Source organism: Salvelinus sp. IW2-2015, linkage group LG20, assembly GCF_002910315.2.
Source record: "Salvelinus sp. IW2-2015 linkage group LG20, ASM291031v2, whole genome shotgun sequence".
Lineage (NCBI taxonomy): Eukaryota > Metazoa > Chordata > Actinopteri > Salmoniformes > Salmonidae > Salvelinus > Salvelinus sp. IW2-2015.
In genome coordinates, this window is record NC_036860.1 from 51,535,338 (window position 1) to 51,550,101 (window position 14,764).

The 14,764-nt window shown below is 42.2% G+C and overlaps 1 protein-coding gene across 2 annotated transcripts; it reads right to left on the minus strand.

Moving 5' to 3' along the window:
- Positions 1–3,242: 3,242 nt before the first annotated feature.
- LOC111981872 (galectin-9) lies at positions 3,243–14,158 on the minus strand. Of its 2 annotated transcripts, XM_024013356.2 has the most exons (11): positions 13,709–14,158; positions 13,000–13,088; positions 12,173–12,380; positions 6,334–6,459; positions 5,659–5,700; positions 5,385–5,462; positions 5,178–5,204; positions 4,939–4,989; positions 4,734–4,822; positions 3,888–4,044; positions 3,243–3,697 (listed from the first exon to the last, which is right to left on the minus strand). In XM_024013356.2, exons 1-11 carry the CDS (start codon positions 13,736–13,738, stop codon positions 3,551–3,553), a joined length of 1,044 nt encoding a protein of 347 aa, XP_023869124.1. In that variant the 5' UTR covers positions 13,739–14,158; the 3' UTR covers positions 3,243–3,550. The 2 variants fall into 2 exon arrangements, with proteins under 2 accessions (XP_023869124.1, XP_023869125.1); XM_024013357.2 differs by lacking the exon at positions 5,385–5,462.
- Between the last annotated feature and the right edge of the window lie 606 nt (positions 14,159–14,764).

Genomic DNA, 14,764 nt, shown 5'->3' on the forward strand with positions numbered 1-14,764 from the left:
TCCTCCTCAATGAACAGTCGTCATTAGTTACCACAGCCACAAAGTCATAATTATGGATAAACCCCGCCTATTTCTACAATTTATTTTCTTAAAATCTGTTTTTGAACGTAAGCCTAACCTTAACCATACTGATAACCTTATGCTGAACCGTAACCTTACTTTAAGACAAAAAAGTGCATTTTTGTTTTCATGAACTGGTACGATAGAGCCACTTTGACTTTGTGGCTGTGGTAACTAGTAACAACCTCAATGAAGCAGGCACTGATGCTGTTTTGAGGAGCAGCTACTGCGCGTGCGTTGCAAGAATCTTTACAGCGTCCAGTATGAATACAAAAAACGGGACATTGGACCAATGCCGTGTGTTTTCATCAATGAGAGGTTTTAGATAACAAACTGGTGAGGTCACACTGCCTTAGGATTTTAGATACAGAAGAAACAGAAATATTTAGCAGTTAAAACAAAATGCATAATAACAGTAGCTAAACTCTGTAGCTAACCTTTTTCAGGACCCTGTCTTTCAAAGATAATTTGTAAAAATCCAAATAACTAAAGGGTGTTACTTCAAGAACAAGGTCTGTTTCCCATGCTTGTTCAATGAACCATAAACAATTAATGAACATGCACCTGTGGAGCGGTCATTAAGACACAAACAGCTTACAGATGGTAGGCAATTAAGTTATGAAAACTTAGGACACTAAAGAGGCCTTTCTACTGACTCTGAAAAACACTAAGAGAAAGATGCCCAGGGTCCCTGCTCATCTGCGTTAACGTGCCATAGGCATGCTGCAAGGAGGCATGAGGACTGCAGATGTGGCCAGGGCAATAAATTGCAATGTCTGTACTGTGAGACGCCTAAAACAGCGCTACAGGGAGACAGGACAGACCGCTGATCGCCCTCGCAGTGGCAGACCACGTGTAACAACACCTGCACAGGATCGGTACATCCAAACATCACACCTGCGGGACAGGTACAGGATGGCAACAACAACTGCCCGAGTTACACCAGGAACGCACAATCCCTCCATCAGTGCTCAGACTGTCCACAAAGGCTGAGAGAGGCTGGACTGAGGGCTTGTAGGCCTGTTGTAAGGCAGGTCCTCACCAGACATCACTGGCAACAACGTCGCCTATGGGCACAAACCCACCGTCGCAGGACCAGACAAGACTGGCAAAAAGTGCTTTTCACTGACGAGTCGCAGTTTTGTCTCACCAGGGGTGATGGTCGGACTTGCGTTTATCGTCAAAGGAATGAACGTTACACAGAGGCCTATACTCTGGAGCGGGATTGATTTGGAGGTGGAGGGTTCGTCATGGTCTGGGGCGGTGTGTCACAGCATCATCAGACTGAGCTTGTTGTCATTGCAGGCAATCTCAACGCTGTGCGTTACAGGGAAGACATCCTCCTCCCTCATGTGGTACCATCCCTGCAGGCTCATCCTGACATGACCCTCCAGCATGACAATGCCATCAGACATATTGCTCGTTCTGTGTGTGATTTCCTGCAAGACAGGAATGTCAGTGTTCTGCCATGGCCAGCGAAGAGCCCGGATCTCAATCTCATTGAGCACGTCTGGGACCTGTTGGATCGGAGGGTGAGGGCTAGGGCCATTCCCTCCGGAAATGTCCGGGAACTTGCAGGTGCCTTGGTGGAAGAGTGGGGTAACATCTCACAGCAAGAACTGGCAAACCTGGTTCAGTCCATGAGGAGGAGATGCACTGCAGTACTTAATGCAGCTGGTGGCCACACCAGATACTGACTGTTCTTTTTGATTTTGACACATTATTCCATTTCTGTTAGTCACATGTCTGTGGAACTTGTTTAGTTTATGTCTCAGTTGTTGAATCTTGTTATGTTCATACAAATATTTACACATGTTAAGTTTGCTGAAAATAAACGCAGTTGACAGTGAGAGGACGTTTCTTTTTTTGCTGAGTTTAGATAAGTTAGCAATCCCTTATAGTGTAGGCCTACATCATCACGTGACACTTGTACAATATGATAGGACTCCAGTCCTTCATCAGGCAATATGTGCTGGTATTCTAAGCTGACAATCTATTATTGTCCCTCCCTCCCCTTTTCTCTCAGGCAAGAATTCAATGTTAATAGTTAAGAAAGTAAGCCTATATAAACGGCTTACCTATAAATGATCTCTTAGCAGATTGTTCCTTTGAAAAATATTTTTCTGGATGGCCAAATAAAACCCTGGGGGAACCCTGGTGTATAAGATATCAGTCCTAATGTGCTTAAAATTGTCATCCAAATGTGTTGACATGTAAAGTTGCCATGCTTTGACCCTGTGCCACCTCAGAAAGAATTGCTGCAAAATTAACTAATTTCAATTATCAAAAGAATGTTGAACAGTTATCTTTTTTTTTGCATAGAAAGAAAGTCTAGCTTCTGCAGCACTGGTCTACATTATATTGGTACAACCAGGCAGTCATGGGCGGCTCCAGGGAGGGGCAAAACGGTGCTGAAGCCCCCTCAAGAATAGGCCTAGCACCCATTAGCACCAAGAAATAAGTTTTGCGTATATGCAATCATGTACACTGTAGATTGCAAGCACCCCTACACAACGACCAAGCTACCCCAGTGAAAAATGCTTGGTGCTGCCACTGCAGGCAGTAAGGATGGTAAGGACAGTAAGTGGAGGCCCACAGGTGAAAGCAGTTGCTAAGAGGCAGTCTTAGTGAGAAAAAAAAATATATCTCCAAAAGCCTAACTGATGGCTTCAGATTGCTTGTAGCAGCAAGTGAGGTGAATCTGTACCGCTTGCTTGTAGCACCAAGTGAGGTGAATCTGTACCGCTTGCTTGTAGCACCAAGTGAGGTGAATCTGTACCGCTTGCTTGTACCACCAAGTGAGGTGAATCTGTACAGCCTTCTTGAGGCAGCAAGTGAGGTGAATCTGTACAGCCTTCTTGTAGCAGCAAGTGAGGTGAATCTGTAGGTGCGTATCAGTCCATACATCCGAGACCCAGTCAAAGCACTGTCGACCAGTCTGCAAGCCTACTTCTAACCACCTGGAACTCCCTGAGTGCACAGTCATTCGAATGCACTTCATATAATTATAATGATCCACAACACCGTTCATGTCATCAGTATTTACTTGGTGAAAATCCTTAGAATGCTTTTAATATAAAATCTGAACCTTCCCACTACAATCTAAAACAGGGCCAAGTTATTCATTTTACCAGAACCTCTCTGCCCCCTAGGGGTGATGTAGAATTATGACAACATCTTAGTTCCAATATATTGCTGTTTATTTGCTGTGGAAACATTGTTGTGACAGAGAGCCCAGACATACAGTAGGCATCATGTGGGCTGTCTGGAATATGATCAATAGAAGACAATATTTCCTATAATTGTTTATGGAAGAGAGAAATGTAAAACGTCTCGCCATCAGCAACACAGTAAAATGCCACAGTTTTTCAATACAGAAAATGGCCACACACAGACACATAAGACATGATTTCTCACACATTGGTTCCTATAATGCACTGACTAATCAGACCCTACTATCGCTGAACTTTGACCTCAGTGTGTTTGTAACTCAGACCAGCACAGCGGACAGGCTCACGTCCCCCTCAACCTCCAGGATATCAATCTGCTGGAACAGGAAGTGGCGGTGGTTGTAGCTGAACATCAGGGCTCCATTCACCATCACCCTGTAGCACTGGGTATCACACATGATGATCATCTGAAACACAGGGCCTGACATGAGTGCTGAGCTCATCCCAGGAAAAGCATAAGGTATCATTGAAGCTAAAACACATTCAGATGCATTTCAGCTGAAATTGTTGTCAATGCACAACACATGCAAATATCCGTTCAAATATATTTACTTGTTCCATCCTACAGTATGCAGTTTCCTATAATGGAGTTTATACCGTAAAAGGCTGGCCTCTGTAGAAGGGCATGCCACCTGTCCTTTCCTCTGGACCCCACTGTTCCTTCAGGAGACTGTTACGAACTACAACGTTCTCATTGAACCTGGGGTTGAAGTGGAACGCCACCCCCGAGTTGAAACGCAGGTTGATACAGAACCTAGAACCATTGCAACCATAATCATGGTTATAAGGCTCGACCAGGAATGTCAGGTTAGATTACCCATTAAACTAATGCTCTGTGGTAGATGGTGGAAAATGTGTACAGAGGTAACCAGTTTATAATATCAATAAGGCACCTCGGAGTTTGTGGTATATGGCCAATATACCATGGCTAAGGACTGTGTCCAGGCACTCCACATTGCGTTGTGCATAAGAACAGCCCTATATTGGCCATATACCACACCTACTTGGGTCTTATTGCTTAAATATACCACAAACCCGAGGTGCCTTATTACTATTATAAACTGGGTACTAACAAGATAGAACAGTAAACAAGTATTTTTGCCTCAAACCTGTGGTATATTGTCTGATATAAACAAGGCTGAAATGCATTTTTAGCCAATAAGCATCCAGGACCCAAACAACCTGGCTCATAATACTGTATAGCTCTGTAATGTACTGCTTGTAGAGAGGGATAACTTTTCTGGACTCTGATGGTGAGTGTTACACAATCGTGAAATAAATCATTTGGAGGGTGACAGGCTAATCAAAAGAGGACCTTTTCCTTACTATTCATTTGTATTGTCTGTAATGTACAGGTATACAATTCATAGTACCAACTCTGACCCATAGCAGGTGAAGCAAATGCATTATATAAGATGTGCTCATATTGAGTAAGTTACTTACTTATCAGCGTTGTGGTTGACCACACCCTGGATGGTGATGTTTCTGCCTGGGTAAAGTCCACCTGCCATTATGTTTTTATACGGCACAACCTGAGGACAAAGGATCCATAACATCACCATGTCAACCCAATAATCTGTTATGATACATAAATTAATGTAATTATGCAGTCTGCAATTAGTCTGTAGGTTAAAGAAGGGGTGCTTACAAAGGACGGCTTGGGGGTGTATGGAGGCTGGGCAGTGTATGGAGGGGGTGCCTATAAAATAAACATTATACATCACCACAGTCTCTACAAAAAAACGACTTTAAGCTTGTCAGAACTTAATTTTCTTAACATTCATTTATATAGAAAAAGATTTATCAAACTTCAATGCAATTCCTGATATTGGCCTCTATCTACACATTTTAAACTCTGAAAAGTTGATTCATTGGAATGCAACTGACCTGAAGAAATCCTGCAGCCGAGAAAGCCTACAAAACAGACAAACAGTTGTCAAATATCAACCTTAACAAGGAACGCAAGCAAAATCTACCCTCAAAGCTAATGTTGATTGAATGGAATGAAATGCAGTCACCTTACTAAAACAACCACCACCAGAAAAAAAGCTAAATACACGAAATTAGGTGTCAACCCAGCATGGTAGAATCTACCTGTGTGGCGTTAGACCTTTGAGGAGGAGTTTTGGGGCCAGTTTTGCTTTGACGAGATCTATTTCGGTTTCGTTGACCCTGTAAATAAATTGTCCATCTTGGATTATGACCTATGCTACTGTTTTGTGAAGCCAGATATGTAGTACTGGGTTTATTACTAATTATAAGTGTTTCCAGACCTTGTTCTTGAAGTAACTCCAAATATAATATGTTTTTAACTTGTATAACTAAGAATCCTGTTCATGAGTCTGTCTGTCATATGAAGAATACTCACACTGTGTGGATGGCCAGGATATCCTGGTTGGGGAGGAGGTGACTGGAGAAAAGACAGGACATAACATTTCATTTCTATGTATAGGATATGAACAGACTCTCTTAGTCAGCACATGCAAGTCTGAATAATGATAATAACTTAATTTGAAAAAGCACTTTCAATACAGGTAACAAAGTGCTTCACATCATAAAATAAAAGTACTAACAAAGAAATAAAGACAGGAGGAAGGGCAATGAAAAAAGATAGCAAATTAAAATCAAACATTAAAAGATCTTTATAAAAGTGTGTCTTCAACATGGATTTAAAAAGAGGCACTGAATCTGCAAGCCTGATCTCCTCTAGCAGACCATCCACAGTCTACATGGGCTTAAAAATTTGTTTTATTCATGATAAAATTATGAAAAATATGAGTAGCATTCCACCCATGAGGCCACTAGGTCATTTGACTGCAGGAAAGGGAACTGGGGGAACTCCGTTCTTCTGGATGCCAAAAATATGTCTACAACATCCTTTTACAATCATTACACCACCTGACCATGACCACTGCCCACTTGGTTGCATTCCAGACAACTGATTAAGATGAGCAAATCTGTCCAGTTGCTTGCTCAAAGCTGATCCTACTGAACGCGAAAATGAACTATATTCTCCCATGGGGATGACCTGTCAGATACTCACGGTGACTGCAGGGTTGGAGAAGGCAATAGACTGGACTTCCACTCCCCCATCCACAGAGATGGTGTCCACTCTGGAGAATGACAGCCGGTGCAGGTACTCCATGAAGAGGGCACCATTCACAATAATCTGTGATAAAACAGGATTTAGGAAAGACAAAAAATAATATATAATATATGCCATTTAGCAGACGCTTTATCCAAAGCGACTTACAGTTATGCATGCATACAATACATTTTACGTACGGTATGGGTGGCTCCAGCTGGAAACCAATGGCACATGGAGGAAAAATAATAAATAAGTGAATAGTTATGATACTTTATGCTCTAGAGAAATGTAATAAATCTATAGTCAAAAAACTGCTCTAGAGATAAGGTTAAATTCAATAGGAATGCTATGATTCCAACTGATGACTCCATGTCATATACCCTTGTAAAAGATTGTATCATGAAGGAGAGGCAATGCATGTTCGAATTTCACCAAGTAGAAAGGGAAGAGGTAGAAAGGATGCTGTTGTCTCTTTCGGATGACAAGTCACCTGGTACAGATCATCTTGACGCCAAATTGCTTACTTACAGCTAACCAAATATCTACCCCAATCTCTCATATTTTTATTAAGTGCTTGATGTATGGGGTGTGCCCAGAAGTCTGGAAAGAGTCAAAGGTTATTCCACTACCTAAGGATAAAAAAATCTGCATTCACTGGTCCTAATAGTCATCCTATAAGCTTGCTGCCTGTGTTAAGTAAATTATTGGACATTTTTTTTATCTGTACAAATCAAGGATTATTTCTCATGTAATGGTCTGATAACGGGTTTCCAGCATGCATACAAAGAAGGGCATTCTTTGTAGCCATCTATTTACCACCACAAAGCAAAGCTGGCACTAAGACCACTCTCAACAAATTCTATAAGGTCAAAAGCAAAGAAGAAAATGCTAACCCAGAAGCGGCTCTCCTAGTGGCCGGGGACATTAATGCAGGCAAACTTAAATCAGTTTTACCAAATTTTTACCAGCATGTCACATGTGCAACCAGGGGGGAAAAATCCTAGACCACCTTTACTCCACACACAGAGATGCATACAAAGCTCTCCCCCGCCCTCCATTTGGCAAATCTGACCACAATTATATCCTCCTGATTCCTGCTTACAAGAAAAAACTAAAGCAGGTAGTACCAGTGACTCGCTCAATACGGAAGTGGTCAGATGACGCGAATGCTACACTACAGGACTGTTTTGCTAGCACAGACTGGAATATGTTCCGGGATTCATCCAATGGCATTGAGGAATACACCACCTCAGTCATCGGCTTCATCAATAAGTGCATCGATGATGTCGTCCCCACAGTGACTGTACGTACATATCCCAACCAGAAACCATGGATTACAGGCAACATCCGCATTGAGCTAAAGGCTAGAGCTGCCGCTTTCAAGAAGCGGGAGACTAATCGAGACGCTTATAAGAAATCCTGCTATGCCCTCAGACAAGCAAAGCATCAATACAGGATTAAGATTGAATACTACTACACCGGCTCTGATGCTCGTCGGATGTGGCAGGGCTTGAAAACTATTATGGACTACAAAGGGAAACCCAGACGCGAGCCTACCAGAGGAGCTAAATGCCTTTTGTGCTCGCTTCGAGGCAAGCAACACTGAAGCATGCACGAGAGCACCAGCTGTTCTGGATGACTGTGTGATAACGCTCTAGGTAGCCGATGTGAACAAAACCTTTAAACAAGTCAACATTCACAAAGCAGCTGGGCCAGACGGATTACCAGGATGTGTACTCAAAGCATGTGCGGACGAACTGTAAAGTGTTTTCACTGACATTTTCAACCTCTCCCTGACCGAGTCTGTAATACCTACAGTCGTGGCCAAAAGTTTTGAGAATGACACAAATATTAATTTTCACAAAGTCTGCTGCCTCAGTTTGTATGATGGCAATTTGTAAATACTCCAGAATGTTATGAAGAGTGATCAGATGAATTGCAATTAATTGCAAAGTCCCTCTTTGCCATGCAAATTAACTGAATCCCCCCCAAAAATTCCACTGCATTTCAGCCCTGCCACAAAAGGACCAGCTGACATCATGTCAGTGATTCTCTRGTTAACACAGGTGTGAGTGTTGACGAGGACAAGGCTGGAGATCACTCTGTCATGCTGATTGAGTTTGAAAAACAGACTGGAAGCTTCAAAAGGAGGGTGGTGCTTGGAATCATTGTTCTTCCTCTGTCAACCGTGGTTACCTGTAAGGAAACACGTGCCGTCATCACTGCTTTGCAGAAAAAGGGCTTTACAGGCAAGGATATTGCTGCCAGTAAGATTGCACCTAAATCAACCATTTATCGGATCATCAAGAAATTCAAGGAGAGCAGTTCAAAGAAGGCTGTTGTTGTGAAGAAGGCTTCAGGGCGGCCAAGAAAGTCCAGCAAGCGCCAGGACCGTCTCCTAAAGTTGATTCAGCTGCGGGATTGAGGCGCCACCAGTACAGAGCTTGCTCAAGAATGGCAGCAGGCAGGTGTGAGTGTATCTGCACGCACAGTGAGGCGAAGACGTTTGGAGGATGACCTGGTGTCAAGAAGGGCAGCAAAGAAGCCACTTCTCTCCAGGAAAATAATCAGGGACAGACTGATATTCTGCAAAAAGGTACAGGGATTGGACTGCTGAGGACTGGGGTAAAGTCATTTTCTCTGATGAATCCCCTTTCCGATTGTTGGGGCATCTGGAAAAAAGCTTGTCCGGAGAAGACAAGGTGAGCGCTACCATCAGTCCTGTGTCATGCCAACAGTAAAGCATCCTGACACCATTCATGTGTGGGGTTGCTTCTCAGCCAAGCGAGTGGGCTCATTCACAATTTTGCCTAAGAACACAGCCATGGATAAAGAATGGTACCAACACATCCTCCATGGCCAGGAAAATCCCCAGACCTTAATCCCATTGAGAACTTGTGGTCAATCCTCAAGACATTGGACAAACAAAAACCCACAAATTCTGACAAACTCCAAGCATTGATTATGCAAGAATGGGCTGCCATCAGTCAGGATGTGGCCCAGAAGTTAATTGACAGCATGCCACGGCGGATTGCAGAGGTCTTGAAAAAGAAGGGTCAACACTGCAAATATTGACTCTTTGAATCAACTTCATGTAATTGTCAATAAAAGCCTTTGAAACATGACATGCTTGTAATTATACTTCAGTATTCCATAGTAATATCTGACAAAAATACTGTACATGTTTCAAGCAGACCACCATTGTCCCTGTGCCCAAGGAAGCGAAAGTACGAAGCTCATCGCTAAGCTAAGGACTCTGGGACTAAACACCTCCCTCTGCAACTGGATCCTGGACTTCCTGACGGGCCTCCCCCAGGTGGTAAGAGTAGGCAACAACACGTCTGCCACATTGATCCTTAACACTGGGGCCCCTCAGGGGTGTGTACTTAGTCCCCTCCTGTAGTCCTTGTTCACTCACGACTGCGTGGCCAAACACGACAACAACACCATCATTAAGTTTGCTGACGACATAACAGTGGTAGGCCTAATCACCAACAACAATGAGACAGCTTATAGGGAGGTCAGAGAACTGTCAGTGTGGTGCCAGGACAGCAACCTCTCCCTCAATGTGAGCAATACAAAGGAGCTGATCGTGGACTACAGGAAAAGGCGGGCCGAACAGGCCCCCATTAACATTGACAGGGCTGTAGTGGAGCAGGTCGAGAGTTTCAAATTCCTTGGTGTCCACATCACCAACCAACTATCATGGTCCAAACATACCAAGACAGTCGTGAAAAGGGCACGACAAAACCTTTTCCCCCTCAGGAGATTGAAAAGATTTGGCATGGGCCCCCAGATCCTCAAAAGGTTCTACAACTGCACCATCGAGAGCATCCTGACCATTGCATCACCGCCTGGTATGGCAACTGCTCCGCATCTGACCGTAAGGCGCTACAGAGGGTAGTGTGAACAGCCCAGTACATCACTGGGGCAAGCTTCCTGCCATCCAGGACCTATATAATAGGCGGTGTCAGAGGAAAGCCCATAAAATTGTCAGAGACTCTAGGAACAAAAGGTTCCTCAACAGCTTCTACCCCCAAACCATTAGACCGCTGAACAATTCTTAAATATCACCACTGGACAATTTACATTCCCCCCCCCCCCTTGTACACTGCTGCTACTCACTGTTTATTTGTTACCTATGCATAGTCACTTTGCCCCCACCTACTTGGACAGATTACCTCAACTAGCCCCTGTACCCCTGCCTCGTTATTGATATTCTTATTGTGTTACTTTTTATTATTACTTTTTATTTTAGCCTACTTGGTAAATATTTTTGCTGTATTCGGTGCATGTGGCAAATAAAGTTTGATTTGATTTGATTCTACGAGTACGGCCTTAGCACAAATGACAGATGATTGGTTAAAGAGTATGTATGACAGGAAGTTAGTTGGTGCAGTGTTGCTAGATTTCAGTGCTGCTTTTGATGTAATTGATCATGAACTGTTACTAGCTAAACACAAATGTTATGGTTTTAAGTTTGCAGCTCTATCGTGGATGGAAAGCTATCTATCCAGGAGAAGGCAAAAAGTGTTATTTAATGGTAGCCTTTCAAACAGTAAAGATATACACTGGGGTGTTCCTCAAGGACGCTGTCTAGGCCCCCTTATCTACTCTATCTTTACTAATGATTTATCTTCGGTAATGAACAAAGCAAGAGTGGTAATGTATGCTGATGACTCTACAATGTATAACGCAGCATCAGAATGTAATGAGCTAACAGATGTACTGAGCAGGGAACTAAGAATGGTGTCTGAGTGGGTTGATATGAACAAATTGGTGTTGAACATTTCTAAAACAAAGTGTATTGTATTTGGTTCAAGATATATGCTTGCTGATGATCCCCAATTGAATTTGTCGATGAATAGAACACATATAGAGCAAGTGACAAAAACAAATCTACAGGCGTCATGTTGGACGCAGGTTTATCATGGTCAGAACACATAGATAATATTGTTATTAAGATGGGTAAGGGAATTGCTGTTGCAAGAAAATGTTCAGAGTATGTAACATCTAGCACTCTGAATCAGGTCAATCCCTGGTCCTATCACACTTAGAGTACTGTCCAGTTATATGGTCATCTGCAGCAAAGAGATAGAAAAAAGCTCCAAATGGCTCAGAACAGAGCTGCCAGATTAGCTCTTCATTGCTCTATCTGTATGAATATTATCCAAATGCATCAGAATCTCTCATGGCTTCACGTTAAAACAAATTACTATCTAGTCTTCTGATTTTCTTCAGGGAAAACAACAGTATTTTTCAGGCCAGTTAGTACATACTAGCAACATGCATAACCACCAAACCAGACAGGTAAATTCAGGGCATCTACTGTAAGACAACCGAAGCCAAGGACAAATCGCCTTAAATCTACAGTTTTATATAGAGCCATAGCTGAATGGAACTCTTTACCAATCCATATTTCTCAGGCAAAAAGTAAATCCAACTTTAAAAATAATAATAATGCGATAGACCATATGACTGGACAGGAAATAGAAAGCATCAACTGAATGTTAAATGTGTTTCCTGTCAGATATTTTAATTGTCTGTATTGTCTACTTGTTAAATGTTTGTGAAGTCTTAATTTGTAATTGTTTGTAATGTCTTATTAATTGGTGTTGGACCCCAGGAAGATTAGCTAACGTTACGGCGTTAGCTAATGGGGATCCAAATAAAAATGTACAATTTCACAAATAAGTCCACAGTCAAAAAACTTCTCTAGAGATAAGGTTCATTCAATAAGTCAAGAGTAAAACAAATGTTGTAGCCTAAGCATCAGCAATACYAATCTCCTGACCGAATATGAATCTCTGTTGACCAGGAACATGAGGGTAAAGTTGGCCCCCCGGGTCATGGTTGCAAAGTATTCACGCTCCTCTGAACCCCACTTGGAGTCCTGCTTAGTGTTGCAGACCACAACGTCTAGGAAGCTGTCATATCGGGGGTTGAAGTGGAGTGCTACGTCAGGATTTCCTCTTGAGCCACATTGCAAATTCACATTAAACCTATACGGACAAAAGGAAGGGGCATATTATATTTTGATGTACAATTATGGCCTATACAATCATGTTCTGTCCTGTGTGGCTCAGTTGGTAGAGCATGCAACACCAGGGTTGTGGGTTCGATTTCCATGGGGGACTAGTATGAAAAAAATACGAAGATGTATGCACTCACTACTGTAAGTTGCTCTGGATAAGAGTGTCTGCTAAAATGTAAACGTTGGTTGCATTCAATGATTAGGTTAAACAAGATCCCTTCTGTGCTTATAGTGAGTGACAACGACACCTCCCGGGTGGTGCAGTGGTCTAGGGCACTGCATCGCAGTGCTAGCTGCGCCACCAGAGTCTCTGGGTTTGCGCCCAGGCTGGGCTGGGTTCGCGCCCAGGCTCTGTCGCAGCCGGCCGCAACCGGGAGGTCCGTGGGGCGACGCACAATTGGCATAGCGTCGTCCGGGTTAGGGAGGGTTTGGCCGGTAGGGATATCCTTGTCTCAGTATGTAAAAAATGTAATAAAATGTATGCACTCTACTGTAAGTCGCTCTGGATAAGAGCATCTGCTAAATGACTAAAATGTAATGTAAATGACAAGACTGTGCTAAAGGAGTGTGTCTCTAGGTAGGGCTACCTCTGGGCTCCTGGCAGGACTCTCCCTGTCACAGTGATGGTCTTCCCCTCATGCAGAGCTCCCTGGATACAGCCAGTGAACGGCACTCTCTAGGGGCACAGAGCACAAAACAACATGTGACCAGGGCTGGGTAGCTAGTCTTGTTCACCATCTGTTAAGAGCCAGGCAAGCTAGGGACTTGGCAAATAGAGACTTTGAAACATTAAGCTATCACAATGGCCACATCAAGCATTTTCTAATAACAATCTAAAAGGTTATGGTTTCCTTTCTTCTTTTCTTTCCTAGTTAAAAAATCCTTTAGGATTCATTTCCAATAGAATCATATAAGACTCTCGTAAACCTATAGGATTTTGTTTCACCTATATCAGAATCCTATTGGACAACTTTTTTTCCTACAGGAAACTCTTGCAGGATTTTGTCACCACAATAATTTGTTGTAATTTGTTCCAGTACAATACAACAACATTAATTACAACATTTTGGTTGATTAGAAACAGTTCTATATTAATTTCGGGTTTTATTCACCACAATATGGGAGTGAGTCAAAGCTGCAAGTTCATTTGCAGTATGACCACCATACACTACACCTTCTTCCCCCAAAAATTGGGAAATTACACCAAAAATAACTAACAAAATGACACCCAAACATCACATATAACGGGGCCTGATGAAATAAATGATGTAAATAATATCAAAGTAGAATTCTTACCGGATTGAAGAAGGGTTGCTGAAAAGACATGCTTCAGTGTTACTCTGATCTGTCTGTTCGAAGTACGTAGACGTGATGTGGTTCTCCTCAGTAAAGCTGCAATGTCACTTTTTGGGCGACCCGACCAAATTCACATAGAAATGTGATTTATAGATCTGTCTTTCTAATTGAAAGCAAGTCTAAGAAGCGGTAGATATGTTCTATGTGCGCTAGTTATATGCTTCCTGTTTTTGTTTATTTTACCAGCTTCAAACTGCTGAAAATACAATATTTTTGGTTACAGGAAATATATTTCACAGGGATGGTACAATGATTCTCTACACTATACTTGCTTTCTTTGTCAATAAACTGGAATTAGGCAAACTATTAGAATAGGAACTAGGAAATGGCGGAGCGATTTCAGCACAGTGCACCGTAAGTTTCGTTTCTCATTAATGCCTCCACACACAATCGAAAACCGTGACCCTTAGATAAGAGAGCAAAGAAAATGTAGCACACCTTTTACACCAAGTAGCCTACGACTTTTCTGACTGATTTCCATTAACTTACCACTTTTAAATGGTTTAGTTTTCTTGTATCCATTAATTTATTACTTTCACTAAGTCACTAGCATCAGATGTATTTTGTAGTGAATAGTAAATGGAATCAAACAGCATACATAGCTATCCAAGTGCCTCTTTCACTAGGTGTTACCTCATCATACCTATAACATTTATATCTGATCAGATTTTGTATGTGTCCTCAAACATACAGTATATCTATGGTGTCTGTTATTTATAATAATAATGTATTCTCTATACTATTTAAACATAAACAATGAGAGCCTTGATGAATTGGGAGGTGGCTACATAAACTAAACCATGAATACACACCAAATAAAAAATAAGTAATTTGAATGAAACATACTACACTAGTGTACAGATAAGTGAATCAGTAGATATGAGTTTTTATGGCCCAATGTCCTTACTCCATCATATCTTGTGTTAAAGATTACCATATCACACCAAGGGCACAGATCAAGTTACCAGTGACACCACAGAGAAAGGGAGTAGTTCT